Source organism: Lissotriton helveticus, chromosome 6 (assembly GCF_964261635.1).
Source record: "Lissotriton helveticus chromosome 6, aLisHel1.1, whole genome shotgun sequence".
Taxonomy (NCBI): domain Eukaryota; kingdom Metazoa; phylum Chordata; class Amphibia; order Caudata; family Salamandridae; genus Lissotriton; species Lissotriton helveticus.
In genome coordinates this window covers 1,341,809,706-1,341,831,742 of record NC_136067.1, presented here as the reverse complement: position 1 = coordinate 1,341,831,742, position 22,037 = coordinate 1,341,809,706, and the positions used below count along the sequence as shown (strand labels likewise).

Below are 22,037 nucleotides of genomic sequence, written 5' to 3'. Positions count from 1 at the left end.
GATTTTAATGGACCGAAGAAATCAATGGCTATTTGCTGCCATACTCCATCTGGTAGCTCTGACATTTGCAGAGGAGCTGGCGGTTCTTCCCGGCTTACCAGTTGACATGAAACACAGTCTTTGAGGGTGGCCTCCACCATCTGATCAAGAGACGGGAACCAGACACGTTCTCGTAGGGCCTTCTTGGTGGCACTGATTCCTCTGTGACCTTCATGGGCGAGGTTGATCACTCCTTGCCTTAGTCTTTGTGGGATCACTATCCTCCCCCCCCTCAGTAATAGACCATCCGTGCTGATGGACAGTTCTTCTTGGATGTGTCTGAATGCCACAAGTTCTTGGATGTTCAGAGTGGGGTTCTCGGGGTTGTCCTGTATGTGTCTTCACGAGTTGTTGCGTATGCGATCCATGACGTCTTGAAAGACGGGGTCTTGACTTGATGCCTCACGGATCACCTCCAAGGGCACCGTGGGCGGGCGCGCGGTGTCAATGACGAAGTGGATATATTCCTCAGCCAAGGAGCACCTTTCAGTGGCGTATGTCTGGGGGTGTCTGGACATGTAGTCCGCCGGATTCTCTGACTTCTCTGGCTTGTGGATGATAGTATACACATAGTCTTGAAGACGCAGTCCCCACCGTTCAATGCGCGGGGGCATTTTGGCTTTGGGATTGCCAAATATGGTGACGAGAGCTTGGTGCTCAGTAATGAGAGTGAAATGTTTGCCATAAATGAACAGATGAAAATGCTCGCAGGCCCACGCCACGCAAGACCCTCCTTCTCAGGTTGAGAGTATGCTTTCTCGGGGTCGGTGAGGCTGCGACTGGCATAGGCGATGATATGGCGTTGGTCTGAGTCTTCGTGATATTGGGCCAAGATGGCGCCCAGGCCCACCGGGCTGGCATCAACGGTAATTTCAGTTTTCTTCTTGGTGTCGAAATAGGCTAAGTTAATGGCAGAGCTGACAGCTTTCTTAATTTTGTTAAAGGAGTGATCACAGGCAGGTGTCCACAGGAATTGCTGACCTTGACGGGTGAGTTCTCTGAGGGGATAGCTGATGGTAGCATAATCCCGAATGTAACGTGCGCAGTAACTCGCCATCCCCAGAAACGATCGCAGGTCGCTGACGTCTCGGGGCGTCGGGGTGTCTGTGAGGGCGGATACTTTTTCTGGGTCTGGCTTCATGCCGTCTTTGGAGAAAATGTGACCATAGAATTTCAGGGTCGATCTGTGGAATTCGCATTTGTCTGGGTTCAAGGTCAGGTTGGCGTTCAGTAATGCGTGACATACTCTGTCCAGAGCGGTGTCATGTTCAGTTTGGTCTTTCCCGAACACCAGGATATCATCGCTATAGTTGAAAGCGTTTGGAATCCCTTGAATTACTCGCTGGATAGCCTCTTGAAAGATCTCGCGGCTGAAGATATGCCGAAATTGAGGCGCTTGTAGCGGAAAAGTCCTTGATGAGTCGTGAAAGTCGTAATATAGCGTGATTTTTCGTGTAGTTCCAGCTGATGATAACCCTTATTAAGGTCGAGCTTCGAGAAGACAGTAGCGCCATTAAGACGGGCGATCATGTCGCTAATGTGTGGTCCTGGATGGCGCTCCCTCTCGATGGCCGTGTTCGGCGCGCGCATGTCCACACACAGGCGTACTTTGTTGTCCTTCCCTTTCTTGGGCACCACCACCACGGGTGACACCCAGGGAGTGGGCCCTGATGTGCGTTCAATGATGTCTGTCTTCAGCAGCTCTTGGAGTTCATCATCCACTGCCTGTTGTAAGTGAAAAGGCACTTTCCTGGGGTGATGTGCCACTGGGGTCACTTGTTCGTCAATGTGTAACTTTACTCTGAATTGGTTGAGCTTTCCTAGCCCTTTGAAAAGGTTTGGAAATTTGCAGACAATGTTCGGGGCATCCTCAGTCATGTAAAGGAGTTCCACAAGTCTCAGACGTTCTGCTGTCGGCAGACTAAGTAGGCAATCGGCCAGATTTGGGCCTTCAACTACATGGATATAGGCTGGAATCTGTCGGTCCATGAAGGAGAGGGTCGTGCTGAAACGGCCTAAGCATGGCAATGGTTTTCTGGACATCCAGGTGAACACCCGGATCGCCGCAGGTTCTAGTTTCGGCCTCGGTTTCATGCGTTGGTATTCAAGAGCACAGATGTAATTCAAGGACGCTCCTGAGTCCAACACAAATTTAGCAGGGTGGTTTCCTATTCGAATGTCCAATTTCTGGTACTTTTTCAGCCGATCTGGATCTGACACCATGCAGATGTATTCGTCACTATCTTGTGACACGGGCGTGGGTGACGATGATTCACTAGATGTCGATCTTCGTGAGCGATATGAACTGGCGGAGCGTACACTCGATCTGGAAGAGCTAGAAGAGCGCCCTTCTCTTCCTTTCACTGCTCGAGCGTGATGTTGTGTGCTTGACTGCGACGTGGACGATCATCGCCCTGACGGTCAGGTTTGACAGGCTACTTCAAAGTGGTTCTCCCTTCCACACCGATGACATTGTTGACCAATTGCTGGACACTGCCCCGAGTGAGGGTATTCTTGTCCACATCTGTAGCACGTTGATGCCGTCTTGCTGTTCTTGGTGTGGCGCGACTCCTGACGTGATGACGCCCTTCGGGAGGATGTGAAATGTGTTGATTTTCTTGATTTGTGATGGTCCGGCCGGTGTGTCTTCTCCTTCTGTGCTTGCATCCTGAATGCTTGTTCCTTCTTTTCAGTTTTGTTAACCTCCATTTTCCTTGCGTGATCTTCCCCTTGGTCGTTGATGCGTGTCATTTCTTCAATTTCTTCGAGTGTGTAATGTTTCTTCAGCAGTCTCCGACGGAGAGATTCGGATTGGCAACCTTCAATTATACGCAGTCGCAGCGCATCTTCAGTGCTAAAAGTGTCAAATTCGCAATGTCGGGCTAACCGCCTGATGCGCACGATGAAGTCACAAATGTGTGCAGCCTTTTCCTGGGAGGCTAGATTAAAGGTGTAACGCTCGATTCCCGGAACATTTTTATCTGCTAAATTTCAGGAGACTTGGCCTGCCAAAATATTATTCCAGGTGTCGGACTTGATCACATTCAGTATCACTGAGGACAAGACACAAATGTAATATTGAGATCCCTGCGCAATTTATTCGGGCGCCCATAAGGACACTAGTGTGTGCGCCTGGCCTGCCTTATTGTAACCTTCACACTCCCAGCCAGTCGTGCCAAGAATATTAAAAAATATCTTGCTGTCATGTCTTTCTCTGTACTCTGTCTCTTCCAACTCATCCACCCTTTACATTTCTTTCTACCTACCTCTACATCTCGATATACAGACCCTCTCTTTCTCAAACTCATTTGTCTACGTCACTTCTTCCTCAATGTACCTCTCTCTTTCTCTCTCTTTGTAACTCTGTGCCTAACTATATATCGCTTCCTTTCTACCACAACTATGCCCACCTCCCTCCTGTCCATCTCACCCCCTTTATCACTTTTCCATTTACTTCACCTCTCTCCCAACTTCATTTCCCTCTTTACCTCATCTTTCTATCCTTTCTCACATCTCTGAACCTCTCTGTCTAGTCTCTTTCTCCCTTACAACTCTCAACCTCACATCTCTTACTTACTAAATGCTCCTTAACGCACATTTCGCTCACTGTCTCATCTCTCTCAGCCCACTACATCCGTTATTTGTTTGCTGCCCCACCTTTCCTACTCCCTTCTCTCTCTACCTCTTTTCCCTTTATCCCACCTCTCACTCCTGTGTTCCTTTTCTGCTACCTCTCTGTCTTACGTCTATTTTTTCTCTAGCATTACTTCTCTCTCACACATACACAACCGTCTCTCCTTCCTTCTTCAGTTAATTCCTCCTCCTTCCCATTCTGTTTCTACTTCTCTCTTTAGTTCACACTCATTTCCTCCTCGTAAGTCTTCCTCGCCACCTGAGTTATACCGTGAGCTTCAGCTCCACAACAAAACCCTCTAAAGCAAATATACATTCCATCCCTCCCCCAACATGGCCGACCGGCTTCACCCTTGACCCAGTACAAGAGGAGTCACAACCCAACCCACTTCCTGTATATCCACCAAGCCTCGTAAGCAACCACATGAAGCCGATAGTCAAACAGGGAGGGAGGGATGGGGACTCATGTGGCGAGTAAGACTATACTTGGAGTAAGGAAATTTGCCGGCAAGTAACCGGGGCATCTCTCTACCTCACCTTCCTACCACGCTGTGCTGTTGATTCAAACTCACCGCTCTTTCTGTACTTCACCAAAGTCTCTCTACCTTACATCTTGTCGCTTTATACTTCATATTTCTTTGTACCCTCCATCCTTCTCTGTCTTTGTGGCCCCCCCACTACAGTCTTCACCTTAGGTGAGTTTCTACACCTATTCTCATTTTACCTCATACCTCTCTCTCTAACTTGCATCTCTCCTTGTTTCTCTCATGACCTCCAATCACTCTACTTATCATCGTCTACCACTCACTGCCTTTACCTCTCTTCTGCTCACCTCTCTTTCTACCTTGCCGCTCTCTCGAGCCATCCCTAAGCATACCACATCCCTCTCTTTATGTCTAGAGGCCCCCCTTCTTACTTCTAGCTTCCCTACCTCTCTAACAGTTTACTTGGCTCCCTCCCACTCTTTATCTACCTCATTCTCTCCTCACCTCTTCATCTTTCGCTATGCCACATCTTTCCTCCAGGCTATCTAACCCTTCTCTCTGTATCTTGAGCATCACCTACCTCTCTACCTCCACGTTCATCACAGATAGAAAGAGAAGAGGGACCAGTCAGGGAAAATTCAATAAGGATATAATGATCACACTTCACCCGATGGAATTGTATGCTGGATATCAATGGAGCAGTGCTTTGATTTTCACAGGAAAAATCCCAGTGGTGAAGAGAGATTTGTGATTACAAATGAATGTCAACTAAAAAGACGATTTCAAGTGCTACATATTGTTTTATTTTAATATGATGCACTAGAGCACTGATTATACACCATGTGGCCTTTAGTGGAGTAAATGTATGTTTAGACGCTAAAATCCGTGTAAAATGTTGTTACGAGTCAAAGCAATGTAGAACAAATCTTGGAATGTGTCATCGGTACGGGAATCATCCTTTACAACGCAACTTTTACCACGCAGTGCCTTTACGACGCAACTTTTACAACGCAAACCATTACAACGCATTGCGCTGGGGGGCGCTCTAGGATAGGGAATAGATTTAATTTACTATCCAACACCTTCCCTACTATCCACGGGGACTGGATTTGGAATAGTAAATTAAACTATTCACTATCCAGCGCCCCAAAGCACTATGCGTTGTAAAGGTATTCGTTGTAAATACCGCGTTGTAAAGGCATGCGTGGTAAAAGTATGCGTTGTAACATCATACATGCCATAGGTACTTATTTATGCTTTCTTTTGGTACTATTTGGCAGTGGAACAGCAGGCGGCTTCAGTTTTCAGCCATTTTTGTATGCCCCTATTTATGAAAATTTAACACATCGTTTAAGATTATTTTGCATCTGAAAGACTTGGACTAGCTGAAAATGTGTCCCAATTCAACGTTGTCCCTAAACTTGGGACCCCAAAAAGCATGAAGTTGTCACAGGGTCCATAAAGACCAGGCAAGAATCACCCATTGATATAACATTGATTTCAAATAAAGGCACTGTTAGATTTTTCAATATTGGAAGAGAGTAATCGAGGAGACTTTTTAAAACTGAATGATGTAATGTCTTTGCCAAACTATATACTTCTGTTTTTTTTTTAAATAAAAGACTCGGGGAATATTTTGAGTGAAAGAGCCTACTTTACATTTAAAGTGCAATACGCAGTTGATATGAATATTCTTGTGAATATAAGTTACAAAGTATGCGTGCATGCCTAAACCTTACATCTCTGTCCATCTACCTGACTGTGAATGCAAAACAGATAATGGTTTAGGCAGGGCTATAAGTGGGATGAAAAAAATGGAGGTCTCTCAAAGGGGCGTGGCCAATGTCATTAAGGGCGTAGTTTACAGACTTGTACGCTAAAAATCTGTGCTTAGCATAATGTGCCGCCCAACTTGTATTTTGCTGTTTCTGTTATTGCATCCAGATATTTGATACAACAAGTAACAATAAACCTACAAACTTTGACAATGGCTGTTAGTTGCTTAATATAAATAATCAACAACTATGGCTCTGTTCTATATATTATTGAAAATGCTTCAGTTCTGAAATGATGAGACTGTGAAAGAACTAAAAAGAGTCGCTTTGATGTAACATCAAAAGCTTTGAGCAGCTGTACTCCTGCAGAGTTAGGATTTTTTTTTCACCCTGACGGTTGGGCATAAATGCAGAGCCCCATAGGGACCCCTCTCAGCACCTAATTATAAGAACTGCTGGTGCTGAGGACCCGGCCCACTTAAAGATTTGCGTTTAGGCAAAACACGAGACCATCTTCATTTAATGTAAGATGGGTATCTACATTTGAACACATGAACATACCATGCATGGCATTATTGGATTCACCAAAGAATGTAGAGATTGCTTAAGAAGCTAAGCCCTAATATACATTCTCTTTCATACTTCTAACTCATCTGAAACAGGTATTATTTTTAATTTCAAATCAATTATTGCTGAAACATTACAAAAATGTAACACGGTTTTCGTCATGTTTGTAACCATTTTATGTTTAATCAGCGTTCCGAAGAGGCCTTCTTTCTGCTTGAGCACTATAAAAGGACAAATAAATATAAGCGAGCATGAAAAGGCGAAAAAACATTTTTTTGTCAACTTTCTTTTTTTAAATCACATATAAACGGGTTAATTAAATATAGAAAGTATTTAAAGTAAAAAACACTTTTAAACAGTTGGTTGTTACTTGGTAGGTACACAAACTCCCGTGAATGCAATTTCCTGGATTTCTTGTTTTAAGCAGATAATAGCTTGATGTCAATCCGTTTGTTTAATCCTGTATTTTTTAACAAGAGTCAATGCACACCCCTTTTCTTGCCTCGATTGGAAACATTTGCCTTGATTCACAAATGTCTCATTCAACTCAGTGCAGCAATCAGAGTTGGTGCGCTGCTTTGTGTTGAGCGGCAGAGGGCAGCAAAGAGCTATATCTACCAAGAAAAGGCACTATCCTTCTCTCGCCCAAGTGTTGGTGCACAATTAGGCTGCCTAGCACGCGAGACACACTCACACACACTCACACGTTTCTGGCTCATGTCTAGCAGAGGTTTTCTACTGTAAGGACAGTGCTTTAAATGGACAAAAATAAGTACAGGTACTCATCAAAAGGAGGCAAAGACTGGGGTGGGCTACATTTTTTACCTTTCTAAGGTTTTTATGCAAGAAATATGCATGCATTGTTAGAATATCAGATGTGTCTGTCCATTAGCTTTTTACACTAATAACCATTTATATAGCACTTACTAATATGTGTTTATTACTACCCAAAGTAACCCCTTTTTAGCACCCTAAAAAAATGAAAAGATTGAGAAAAAAAACAGTAAGGTTCTATATATATGCCTTGTTGTTGCATACAGGTCCTTGCTGCAGGGGCATAATTCAATAAGATATAGTCCAAGGATGTTAACTTGTTCCCTACAGGGAAGACAAGGATCTATGAAACAAAAACAGTATCCAACTGAGCTAGCTACATTAAAAAACAAGGATGTTAACTTGTGACCTACAGGGCAGACAAGGATCTATGAAACAAAACAGTATCCAACTGAGCTAGCTACATTAAAAAAAGAATCTCTGAACTACATGTTGCATGACATGCCTTCTAGCAGGCACAATGCCCCTCTATGCAATTTTATGGTGAGTTGAACCTTAGATTAAAATGCATACAGATCTTTCTAGCAAGCACAATAACCACCGGGAGTTATCCACTTTATTTTCTACTTATGGTGCCCCAATCTTACTCACTTAAGACAAAGGCACTGGCTTCCTGTTTCATACCATTAGCAAATGCTTAGCTGCGAAAAAGCCAGCAATTCATCAGACACTCCTTTCATTCTCGGCCCACCACAGGCATCAGTATCTGGAAAAAATGCTTGTATGTGTTTTGAAGATGCACAATATCAAGTATTTGACTTTTACATAGTGCTCAACATCTTGTCTTGTAATAGATGTACTGGCGAATTTGTGTTAAAAAGTCTAATGGTAGCAGTCTACAATAATGCCTTCTTCTACAGAAGCGTCATTGTAGCACTGTGTTGCCCTGAACAATGCCTCTCACACCCTGGCCATTAGGCTTAACCCCTTCGCTGCGGCGGCAATTCCGCCGCAGCGCTAGGGGGGTGGAGCGGCAGCGCGGCGCTCCCATGCTCATGACGGAACCGCTCCGTCACGAGCCTCGGGTGCGCTGTGCTTATGACGGAGCGGTTCCGTCACGGCCTCGCCCGCTCAATGGAACGTCCAGCGCAGGCGCGGAATCCGCGCCGTGCAGGCGCGCCGAGCAGGCCGTGACGGAACCGCTCCGTCATCAGCACAGCGCGTCCGTGGCTGGTGACGGAGCGGTTCCGTCACCAGCATGGGAGGGGTTAATAGCCACCTCTCTGCCCCGCTGTGTAAAAACAAAGGCTAAACGAACCTCCCTGCAGCCACACCTCTGCTCTGATGGCTTCTAAAGCAGTACATGCAGATCACTGTGTAATGGTGACAAGAGCAGCTTTTCTCTTATACGAGCCCACCACTGTGGTTAAGAGTGGAAGGTCCTGCCGAGGTACGAGGTGATTGATGAACGGAGCGCCACCTGCATCAAAGCCAGGCCCTTGTGAGTACCGGCACTCAAGGAAAAGTGCCGGTACTCGATGCGAGAAAATGAAAAAGTGCTGGTTCTCAGTACCGGTGCGTACCGGCCCATTTAAAGCACTGTGTAAGGGTACCTTTCCAGTACGAAATACTAGGATTAGACTAACTTAGAAGCCTATCCCACTTCTGAGATGTGCTGTACAGTGCAGCGTGCCTGAAAAGTAAGGAGAATTAAAAGCCTTTTGAACGCCTGCTTGATATTGCCATTATTTTTTGATGCAAAACACTGTCTACTGTTGTTAGTAGATTGGGTTTTGCGTCATAACCTAGGGTGGCTGCATGGGAACAGCCATGGAGCGCGCTCTTGGCGCAGAGTAATGGGGCTATTCCCTCTCCAGCTAAAATCTCCAAAGATGATTTTCCCTTGTGCTATTCTCAGAGTGAATCTTCCACTGAGTTTAACGTTCATTGCAAAATTATCCTATCCGTCGATGGGAGCATTGAGAGGCAGAAGTTCGTGTGAAGCAAAGTAGAGGGATAGATGGTCACATATAAATGCTTGAAAAAGGAGGTGACTGAAAAATGACTACATTTGGGAAATATGGCATTATCAAAGCAAAAACCATTTTAATTTGGTTTACAACCACCCATGACAGATAAAGACATCCATACAAAGCAATTGTTAGATCATAGCAAATTAAAATAAATCCGGAACCACATATTAACCCATCTACCATAAAGTACAGCATCTTAAATATCAGTACAATCAAGCCCGTGATTAGGCACTCAACTCAACAAATATTTGACAATCCTTTCCTCACCGAATTAACAACCCTCCGTTGATTTTTTGAAGTTTACTGCTAATTAAAGAAAAAAACACATACTCTAAAACACACATCCCGGCTTCCTAAAAGCTGTAAATACAGTATTGCTTCGCTATATCATTATCATTTTCAGTTAGTAATGTACAAAACTGGTCAGAATCCATTTCAGGAAAGACCTATAGCTTTGATAAAAATGACTCCAAGCAGTCTGAGGAAATACTTGTAAGTTTATTCCAGAAGATATGTCTCACCATGAAGGGGCCCTGGAGCAACTGCTCACCATCAGAATGCAGTGCTCTGTTGACCTCATGACACATTTCAAGATCTATACATTTTAAGCCAAGGGCTTACATTACCACGCATCTTCCTTTTTACAAAACAAAATACGAAACAATAGATTTATATAAAGTATAAAATAACAGATTCATTTTAAACATAGTACCCACACGCCTTCCGAAAAAAACTAAGAAGGTGAAAGAAAGAGAAGATAAGAACGGAAAGAAGTATGTGAAAAAGAAGAGAGAAAGAGAAGGATAAAAAATTGAGAAAAGAAAAGAGAACAAAGTTAGACAAAATCATTCAATGTTTTAGGTCGTAAAGGAATGCAAGAACTCTTCCTGATGGTCACATTACTTTTTGAGTACTCTTTGATGGGCAAAGAGGAATGTTGTGATAAATATTTCTTGGTGTTGCTAGACATACCATTGTGAGGGACAGGTGCCACACGAGACATACCCCACCAATTTCCATCAGAAAGTTTAACAGAGTTATACCCTAGTTCACAAACTTGAACCGGATTTTCCTTGAATTTGGACACGCCTTTGCTAACAAGAATTGGGTTCTTCACACATACCCAATCACCTATTTTCAATCTGGTTACTCTTTTTGAGCTAGGAATAACTTTAGTGAATCTCTTCAAGTTTGCAAGATTGGAATTAAGTTCAGCCAATTTCTACCAATCATCCACACTTCCATCTTTTTGAGAAATTCTTGTGGTCCAAAAAGGACAAAGTTCAGTGAAGGGTTCTCTACCTCTCATCAATTTGAAAGGAGATTCCCCAGTCACTGAATGTGGAGTGGTGCGATGAGACCAAATTAGCTCATGTATAGACTTAGCAACACAAGATTTGCTTTTGATGGAAGATTGAATGCATTTCACAAGTACTTTGTTAAAGCGTTCAACTTTACCATTAGTTTGGGGGTGATAAAGAGGCGTTCTCAAATTTTTTATTGCACAATTTTCTAAAAATGAAAACATCTCAGAAGACGTGAACTGAACCCCATTATCAGTGAGGATCTCACCTGGGAGACCTTCTCTTGAAAACACTCTTTGAAAACATTCAATTGTTTTTTTTAGTAGTGGGTTCAGAGATTGCTTCAACTTCAACCCATCTAGAAAGATGATCCACCATCACAATGAAATATCTCATGTAGTTGGGAAGAAGCTGGTAAGGGCCCAGAAAATCTACTCCCAGGGTTTTTTGAGACAAAGATTGACGGATTGAATTTGGGGCTCAGTTATTACAACTTTGTCACTAAGTTTGCACTTAGTTCAGTTGGACACAAATTCTTCAACCTCAGAATCCATGGGAGGCCACCAAAATCTCTCTCTAATTTTTTTCTTGGTCAAAGTAGAACCCAAATGACCACCATGTGCTAAACTGATTAAACATTGACGAAAACAAAAGGGGGCCACTAACTTATCTCCACGGAGTAAAATATCACCTTCAAGAGACAATTCATCCAAAACCTTTCAAAATATTTGAAGATCATATTGTAACACGGTTTCTTTAGGCCAACCAGATTTTACAAATGTGATAACTTGGTTGAGAATAGGATCTGATTGAATAGCAGAGATCCAATCTTTTTCACAAACTTTTCACATCTTTTTTTAGCATCCCCAATGTATGTGTTAGATCTGGATGTACCATGTTACTCCGCATACTTTTACTCCGCATACCGTTACAACGCGACTTTTACAACGCATACCATTACAACGCATAGCGCTTTGGGGTGCTGGATAGTGGTAAGTATAATTTACTATTCTAACTCCAGTCCCCGTGGACCCTAGGGAAGGTGTTGGATAGTAAATTATACTTATTCCCTATCCTAGAGCGCCCCCCAGCGCAATGCGTTGTAATGGTATGCGGAGTAAAAGTCGCGTTGTAATGGTAGTGCGGAGTAAAAGATGCGTTGTAACGGGTGTATACCGTTAGATCTGGGGGTCTCTAGTTGGCAATGGTATTCACCTTTGTCCAAATAGGGACCCTTAATTCTAAGTCAGGATAAGGGGATTACACTCCTTAATAACCTCTGCTCACCCCCTTGGTTGCTTGGCACAAGCAGACAGGCTTATCTCAGAGGCAGTGTGTTAAGCATTTGTGAATATACACAGTAATACAGTGAAAACACTACAGATGGACCCAACACAGGTTTTATAAAAATAGGTATTCTTTATATAGACTTAAACACAAGACCACAAATGACAAAAATCCACAATACTACACTTAAGATTACTTAAAAGACGATTAAAGCTGCTTAGTTCAAGTTGTTGGTAAATGCGACAAAGTTCTCAACAAAGTACCTGGATGCGTAACGCAAAGTAAACAAAAGGCTCACAAAGGGTAGATGCGTCGGTTCCGTGATCCGGGGGGAACGGTTGCGTCCTGCCTCAATGCTTGCGCAGAGTTAGGGACTCGTTGTGAGCCTTACCGGTGCGGAAGTGATGCGTAGATTCTCGGCCTGCGGGCCCGTTGCGGTGCGCAAGATGGCGCCTTGATGAGATGCGACGATCCGGTTGCGATGCGAGAAGATGGTGCCATTGATGCGGCGATGCGTTGACGATGCAATAACGCCCTGGCAGCCTTGCGAGGACTCTGTACTTTGGAGCCACGACAGGCCCAGCGACATGCTTCTCCGGTGATGCAATGGCGACTCTCTCAATGGCGTCACGCTTCTCCGGTGATGCGACAGCAGGCAGCTTCGATGAACACATGCTTCCAGGGAGATGCGGCGAAGGCTCGCTTCTCTGGCGATGCGACGATTTCAGCTGCGGCGGCGACACGCTTCTTCTCGATGCGTCGCGCTTCCAGCTCCCAGCGGCACACAAGTGTCTGGAGTCAGAATTCCCTGCAAGTAAATTCAGGAGGGAGCTGGAGGTCAAGTCTTTTGTCCCTGAGACTTCAGCAGGAGGCTAGCACAGTTCAAGCCCTTGGAGAATATTCTGTAGATGAAAGTCCTTTACAAAGTTCCTTCTCCTTTCCCTTGGCAATGAAGCAACCACTGCAGGCCAACCCAGCAAACAGCACACTGGCAGAGGGGCAGTACAACTCCTGCAGCTTCCTTGGTTCTTCTCCTTGGCAGAAAGGTTTCTTGTCCAGAAGTGATCTCATTTCTTGGGATCAGAGTCCCAATATTTATACCCTAAAATCCTTTGTTCTCAGAAGGCAGAGAGGCCTCTGCCTAGTCCAAACCAGTTCCTGAGCACTTTGTTTACATGACTGTCTTCTTCCTTTCACTGTGCAGGGCAGAGACATCAGCAGCCCCACAGGAGATGGAGCCAGCACAGGGGAGGGAAGATACAGCTCTGGAGCACTCTGTTGACATGATTCCACCTCTCCTTTCACAGTGCAGGGCAGAGACATCAGACACGCCACAGGAGGTGGAGCCAGCATTGTAGAGGGAAGGCCCAGCCCTATTCAGGTCCCAGGTGCAACTCCTCCCTCCCATCTTGATGCAGATCTCTCTATTCACCACTGGGCTGCCCCAGCCTGTCTCCTGGAATCCCCCAGCCCTGTCATTTACAAACCCAGACAAGGAATACACAACCCAGCAGAGACAGGCCTGGATGGTTAGACAAGCAAATACCTACTTTCTTAAAGTGGTATTTGCAAACACAGAATATTAAAATAAACCTTGCTAAAAGATGTATTTTATTATTCTGAGTTCAGGCATACTAAATTTTAATTTCTACCATGTTCCCTGAGTCAGTTAGGATTATAAGAATGTAATAATCTAACTGCCCATTCTGGCCTATGAGAACAGGTAGCCTTCAATAGTGAAAAACGAAAATGGCTGTAATTCACTATTAAAACATGCTACACACATCCAAGCATGTCCTACCTTATACTTACAATGCACCCTGCCCTTGGGCCTACCATAGGGGCGTCTAATATGAAGCAAAGGGAAGGTTTAGGGATTGGCAAGTGGGTGCACTTGGCCAAGTCAACATGGCAGTGCTAGACTGCACACAGGCCTTGCAATGGCAGGTCTGGGATACACTTTACAAGCTGCTTCTGTGGGTGGCACAACCAGTGCTGCAAGCCCACCAGCAGCATTTGATTTACAAGCCCTGGGTACACATGATGCACTGTACTGATAGATAAATCAAAACTCCCAATCATGGAATCCAATCAGTACATTAATTTAACATAGGGAGCCCTTGCACTGTGGCACTGATAAACAGTGGCACAGTGACCAAAGCATAAAACCAGCAAAAACATATCAAAGACAGAGGAGGCAATCCGTCAAAATGGAAGGGAGACTCACGCCAATGAAACCAGGTCTAACAGTATGCAATAAAACACTCCTCTATTTCCCTTTCCCATTCTTGATTTTCAGGCTCATCTATCGGAAGTTTAGAGAGACAATCAGCACGTGAATTCTTCCCACCGGGAATATATTGAATAGAGAAAGTGAATTCTAGAAGTTTAGCTGCCAACCTTGACATTCGAGCAGTAGTACTCTTGATGTTCTTACCAGAAAGGATGTTTACCAAAGGACAATGATCAGTTTTAATTATAAAAGGTCTACCCCAAATTTAAGCTTTGAACTTTTCTACACTCCAAATGCAAGCTAAAAGTTCCTTTTCGATGACTGAATACTTGCGTTCAGCAGGTCTGAGAGCCCTGTACGCAAACCCTATGGTAAATTCAAGCCCATTATCCATTTGAGTGAGAACAGCCCCAAGACCATAATCACAGGCATCAACAGTTACAATGGTGATACTGCCTTCAAGAAAAGGCTGTAAAGCGGGACATTCACAATTCTTTCTTTAATTACCTTAAACAATTGTTCACAAGTATCTGACCATAAGAATTCAGCATTTTTCTTTAGCAGGGGCCTAAAACATTCCGTTAAATTAGCAAAGTTCTTTAGGAATTTACTGTAAAACTCACACATGCCTAGAAACAAAAGTAACTGTTCTTTGTTTTTAGGAGCCGGTGCATCTATGATACTTTTGACGAGGCAAGGCTGGCAAGGCTGGCAGAGTCTAGAGCTCGTGGGTGTGAGCATGGCACATATGGATACTCGTCTTGGAGGTGGTTTGAAAACAGTGGCACATAATTAGTGTGGATAAAGACTGAGGTGACAGTCCACTCAATACATTCATTAAAATATGGAGATTGAAGGCTGCAAGGGCACTCAAGATATAGTGCGTGATGTAGTGACCAATGGCAGTTGATGCACGAGACAAGTCAAGTCAAGTGCATAAAACAATGTGGGAAAAACCACATAAAAAAGCGAAACGATGAGCGGATAAGAGAAAAGGAATACATCTCTCATCTTGATGGTTCACTTATTAGTGAACAATGACAATTTCGGTTTTGAAGCGAATGAACCAGGAAACAGTTTGCTCTCTGATCTAGTCTTCATCCAAGTTGCGCAGGAATATCTAGGAAATCCCCTCCTCGTCGCCAGTTTGATAAAGATGACTCCAAGCAGTCTGAGGAAATATTTGTAAGTTTATTCCAGAAGATATGTCTCACCATGAAGGGCCCTGGAGCAACTGCTCACTATCAGAATGCAGTGCTCTGATGACCTCATGACACATTCCAAGATCTATACATTCTAAGCCAAGGGCTTACATTACCACAATAGCTCATTGAAAACTCTTTATCCCCGTATCCAAAGAGAGTCATGAAAAGGGAACATTAGCTTAGGTGTGACGTGAGCATAATTGCTTTCTCTACAGTAATATAACTCTATTGTAGAATTAAATGTGAGACTCCTCCATAGAAGACGTAGGTGAAAAAGAGTTAGAGCCTGCCCGCGTATTTCACATATGTCGTCATAGGAAACCTATGACACATATTGAGTGTGAGAGGAAAGAAAAGGGACAAGGAACTTCCATTGTAGGTATGGCATGAAGACAGCTTTGCCAGAGGGCATGCATGTAATGAAGGAAAGGTTTACATATTTAGGGTCAGTTCCTATAAGTCATTTCTTGGACGTTTCATTCACATTTTGGATCAGCTCACGTGACTATAGATGTTTGGTGTGTTGGTTATCATGAGTGACTGCCTAGGGGGTGAGAGGGGCCCATTCTTTGGAATACCATGGCTCCTGCTGCACGTGCCTCTAGGGGCTCCCCTCAAGGCAGCACCAGGATTATTGCAAACAAGCTGTTCACTATTCTGTCACAGCCGCAGTGACGTAGCTGTAGGGCGGTGTTTGGAAGCTGTTCACTATTCAGTCAGAGCCGCAGTGACGTAGCTGCAGGGCGGTGTTTGGAGTGTGACACCCCCCAAATAAATACATTCTTGCCTTTTTAGTTTGGTCTGGGACCCGGAGTGGGGTTGCTGTGTCATTGTGGGGTTTTCTCGTCTTAGACCGAGAATAAAAGACAAAACAGCTACCTTTGATGTAAAACAGGAGGGAGAGGAAGAGGGACAGGGAGAAGGAAAGGGGCAGAGAAAAAGAGAGGTAGAAAGGGTCGCTGAATTTCAAAATGTGAAATCATATAAACTAGAAGCTGCCTTGCTTGTCTGAATTGTGTGATCCCTGGAGATCATTTTATTTCACAGAGCCTCCCTTTTCTTTATTATACCATTTGAGAGCACTTTTAAATACTTGAGTACAGGATGTGGACTGTACAAACACCCCTTATGTTTGATTTAATAGACTATAATATTTCCTCGTCTATAAAAAAACTAGACCATGTTTAGGGTTTGCATGACTACTGACTTACCTCTTAGTTCACTAATGGCATTGTCATTGGCAATAGGCATTAATCTTTGTAAATTCATCTTTGATAAATATCTGTATATGCAGTTATATAATCTGATGTACTAAAGATAATGGTTTCCGCATGTTAAAAAAAAAAATATTTTTTCATTTTGAAGAGACTCTAACATATGCTTTTACATTATGTTCGCTACACTTTATACATGGCAAATGTTTTCTTGGCTTGGCTCGTGCATGAACTGGTGTATTCGCAGATTTGCCATTACGGGTAGACCTGGTAATACTACAAAATGCTATACCTTCCCAGGGGAGTGTAATAAGAAGAAATATCTTTATTTCTCCTCGGTACTTCCTCTTTCTATGTGTGCTGCATCAGAGGAGGAAAATGCCTCAGGAGATTGTTTTTGTGCAGGAATATGCCCCTATTGTACTGTATTGTGCTAAGTACCACTCATTCCTGCCCTTTCCCCTGTAACGCAGCGCAGCAAGATTACTTGCTCTGTTGCGTTACCTGTAGATAAATATGGCCCTTGGTTCGGTAGTTTGGTTTGAGGACCCTGATTCGGGTCTGCTATATCTGTGTAGGTTTTTCTCCTCATTCTCATTTCAATAAAAGCTTTTATAATTTTGATTTTTTGAAGTGGAAACTTTAATAGATATATATAGTGAATGGATTACCAAAAGAGTAGTAAATCTGCTCCTGTAGAAGTTTTCCTTGAAGGGATGCAAATTTCTACTTTTTGGGACATTGGCAGGAGTATGCTTTGAAAGCTGCACCAATCTCAGGGTTTCAGGCACACAATTGGCAATCAAACACCCCAACGTTGATGGAAAGAATGCTTGCAAATGGTCTACCAGTGAAAATCGTTTTTCGCACACTGTGCCTCTCAAGATATAGGCCCTCCTAATGCAAATCCATACTGACCCTGTTCCTCATGGAACCAGTCTATCAATAACCATGGTTATTTTACCCCTCCACCCTGCAGCCACTGCTTTTGTAGGTGGGAAATGTGAGATTCACACCCCAGAACCGCACTGAAATAAGCTTATCCCCTACACATCAGGTGCCAAGGGACACTCTTTTGCAGTCAGACTACAGGGGAGGAGAGAGGTCTGCTCACAGTAACTTCATGGCCACCTCTCCACCAAGCCTTACCATACCCTCAACCCCTGTCAAGGGGTAGTGTAGCCATACTCATCTGGCATTTCCTCATTTATTCATTCAGCCAACAGTCCATGTATTCACTCACCCATCAATTTATCCATGCGCCAATCACCCACTCAGCGACACCTTCATTCATGTACTCAGTCACTCGCCTGTTTATTCAACTGTTTTCTCACTCATGCGTCCATTTATCCATACTTTGACCCACTCAAGCATTCACCCATTCACAAACCCACACAACCACACATACAAAACCACCAATGATGAAGTACTTTATTTTTAAAAAGCCAGACATGTTGTCTTTATCAGTGCTGGCTTTAAAGGTGCTGTAATGAACCGCATTGCATTTCAACACTTTTAATTGTAATTATTTGGAATGAAACATTTTGAACAGAAATCTGATAGGTGAGTGTTGGTTCAAATCAATGAGAGCAGTTTGCATATCGTTGTACTGTTTACACATTTACAATAGAAAATACTTTCGCCAGTCCTTAAAATAGAACTGCAGGTGCTCTGTAACTGAGTACCTGCTTGTTTCTGAGAAGTGCAGGTACTCTCCAATTAAAAGTATTACGTTTTTCTTGAGAAGTGCAGGTACTCTTCATCTCAAGATAAAAAACTGCAGCTACTCAGTACCGGACAGTACTGGCCCATTTAAAGCACAAACCTTTGCGGCACTGAGCGGTAAGTCCCGAATACATTTGCTACTGAAACCTGATCACGGCAGTGGTTAATAAAATTGGTAACAGGCTTCCCAAACCAATCAGAACCATTGGCTGGTGTGGCTGTTAAAGCAGGATTCATTGGACTCTGCTTTTGGTGGACCGAACATATTTTATTTCAAAACAAGCTTAAAATGAGAGAGCTGTTCAGAAATTCTAACAATAGTCTATTCACAGAGAGCCATTCACGACAAGAGTGAAGCATGCGTCAAAGGACCCCCCCCCCCCCCGTGCTCCACCTTGGGGCACATATGCCCCTAGTTGGGGGAAGTGTGTATGTGTGGTTCCAGTGCTACTATTTGTGATACTAGACATTTGACAGCCACTTGCTGTGTTGGTTGGTGTGTCCTCTTCATATGTGTTGTTTAGTGGCACCAAACCAGTTGTTTACAGTGAGAAGGCATCTCAATACTTATCTTTTATGTCTTTGCTATGGGTATATTTTTAATTTTTAATTTTGGTAATGTAACCAACACATCTTTTGTACTTTTATAACCATTAGGATATCATACCGTTGAAAATATTTTAGCAATTGAAATAGTAGCCTGACAATATAGGTTGCTTTAGTTGGCTGCATCGAATCTGCTTTCTCCAGTTCAGTGAGTGTACTGTCACTTATAGCTCACCTTGAAAAGTAATTTGTTGCAATGTGGTCCCGTCGGCATCACTCCTCCGCGGCTGCACTCAAGTTTCAAGGATGCTGGACAGGATTCTCAGGATCCTCATCTTCAGTATCAGTGTCAGTGTCACCCATAGTGATGAGTAGTCCTCGCCTGGTAGCTGTTATACTATATGGCACATGTTGCCACCATTTTGCAGGCTGTCCCAGGAGCATACTGTTGAGCACCTCCCCTTTTGTGAAGGCACTGAAATCTAGATTTGAGCATGCCAAATGTGCTTTCTATCGCAGCCCTGGTGCGTCAGTCAGCAATATTGTAACACATTTTGCTTTGGTTTGCTGGGACTAAGTATGTGTCATATCCACCGCCTCAAGGCATATGCACTGTCACCTGCAACCAAAACTATATTTGTGAGCATGCTTAAAATTTGCAGTTGATGACCACAATCATATGTGTCATTGTACTGTATCACATTTCCTAATAAATAAGCATCATCAAAATCAATCTTTCCAGGCCACTGAGCCTGAAGATGTAGGAGTCATGGGTGCTCTCTGGGTATTGTGACACTATATCAGTAATTTAGTTGTTTGCATCACAGCTAAATTGTATGTAATGGGTATTTTTTTAATTCCAAAACAGGTATTCTATATGGTCTTCAGGACAAATTGAAACCTACGCTCCATCTGTGCACCTTATAACATGGGGAAATGTGGCAACCCTATACAATTTTAATGTTGTGCTCTGATTTTCCTCAGCATTCCTGTGCAGGAATAGCTACATGTTGATCTTTTGAAGCCTGGCATATAGAAAAACCTTAAAAAAAAGTGAGCGTGCCCTTTGGGACATCCCACAAGTAACAGCAATCATACCCTGGTAACTGCCAGAGGCCAAACGGTGTAATGAGCACAATTCCTGCTCCTGAGTGGGGATGGAATTGCTGCGCAGAGTACTGCTTTCAAAATATGGTTTTAACATTTCAATTAAATCTAATATTACCACACTACTTAGCATGTATTTCTCAAACATTTCCTCCTCTGTCTGTTGGGAAATATTGAGCCTGTTTCTAAATGTCCTCTCCTGTTCTCTCCTCCTCTGCTGAACAGCCAGTATTAGCATCCTCTTCACAATCACATACAGAGCACCCATTGTGGAAACTCCTGATGCATTCTAAGCCAGAGTTTATAGTTTGCACACAGTTACCACCTGAAACAAGTTTGTGTTAAATGGGCATTTTTTACTAACTGCAACAGCCTCGAACATGAGATTTGCGAGTTGCGATTATTGAATCGGTAAATTAAACTCGCAAACTACTATTGCAAATAATACTGATCCGCTAAACGGTCGCATATCTAAATGAAATTTTAAAATAGGTTTCGTACATACCAAAATGCCACTTCTTCATTTGCGAGTGGCAAAACCTTTGTATATCTAGCCCTAGGTCACAAACCTTTTTTGTGATTACTCAGCTAAATCTATGGCCACAGTACATATACTGCAATCTACATCTGTTTGCATCTCATTCACCCCCTTAGTCAATTCTAAGATCTATCCATGTCAAAGGAATGTGCCATATTACCCTTTGACATGTATCCACATCATCTCAAATTATCACACCTATCACAGGTGTCCTAAGTCACACTGACAAAACTCTAAAATTTGAATGACTTTTTTTTTTTGCATCTACCATACTGATGGACACGTCAACAGCCACCTTCAGAGATTCTTTATGAGTACCTCTGGCACTGTCAGATAAGACACAGTCATATCTATAGGCACATACTAAGCAACAATTATCCATATGAGCCTTTCCAATGTCCCATCTGTCTCTCCTCAAATGTCATATGCAGCTTAAAATTACAGTATACCATGTTGTTGTCTAAAACAGTATGCCCAGTCACCGTCTCAAATATCAAAGTTAAATCTTAATTTCCCTTCTTTTACAAAAGCTGGAAACAATCATCCTGGACTGGGAGATGATGTGCAATCCAGGGAGAAAACCAACTGCACCTGCAAGCTGCCATCTCTGCAGCCTCCAACATTGCAGTAGAAGAGAAGATTGTTGATCCCATGAAGGATACTCGAAAAACAAGAGAGGGGAGGTAGACAAAGAACGCGTCCTCCTATTTGTCGTATTTTAAACAAGAAGAGCCCATCCGTCTTTCAGTACTTTCTTTCCACTTCAGTTGGTATTTGGAACACAGACAGTTTTCTTTAAATAACCCTCACCCACTATGGTTTCCTCTTGGTGGCATGCTTCATCATTGGGTTCTACCTGTTCCGCTGTGGAACGAGGCGCGCTGTGACCTGCAGGTTACGTGGGAGCACTTTTTGGTGTGATGGAGTCTTTGCGTTTTGGCACCCTTTTTTTCTCTGCCCCCGCTTGATGGACCACCCCAAATCTTTGAAGGAACTAGCTGGGGTGGATTCACTTTTTGGGGGGACATTTTTGTGAATATTCGTCAAACAGCGCCAAAGTTATTAGTAAACCAAAAAGCTCTCTGTCTGTGGAAAAGCAGACCTAACCATAAAAACCCAGTGGCAACCGGCACTGGGTAATATCTAACACTTCTGTTGTTCTTGGGGGTTATTGGGTGTTGCTGTTCCATACAGGAGTAGATAAAGAAAAGGTGACTATTAAAAAAAATGTACAATAGTGGAGACATTGCCTGTCAGCAACATTTTAACTTATGTAATTTGGGCATTTCCCATGGGGCAAATACCATTTCATTTTGGATAGTGATATTTTTATTGGCTGTTTCTGTCATTTTCAGGCGTTCTTCAATTTTCGACATAATTTTTTTCTTTGGAATTTATGCAAGTTTTTTTAGTGTATTTGACACCTTTATTAGCCTCGTTTTGAGTACCAATGAAACACGAATGGAATGCCACACAGTTCAAATATTCTTATCGTTAGTAATGGACATGCAAAATATACTGGAAATAACTTGCGAGAACAATGTTGCTGCACGTTTTTTCCACCGTACTAAT

General features: G+C 43.2%; 1 protein-coding gene across 1 annotated transcript in view; it reads left to right on the top strand.

Annotated features, from left to right (window-relative positions):
• ENTPD6 (ectonucleoside triphosphate diphosphohydrolase 6) overlaps positions 1–21,148 on the top strand; it is a 480,760-nt gene extending 459,612 nt beyond the window's left edge. Inside the window, exon 14 of the mRNA XM_078649068.1 lies at positions 20,996–21,148. Coding sequence (XP_078505194.1) covers positions 20,996–21,112 — 117 coding nt within the window. The 3' untranslated portion in view covers positions 21,113–21,148. The remainder of the gene's footprint in view (positions 1–20,995) is intronic.
• The last annotated feature ends 889 nt before the right edge of the window (positions 21,149–22,037 follow it).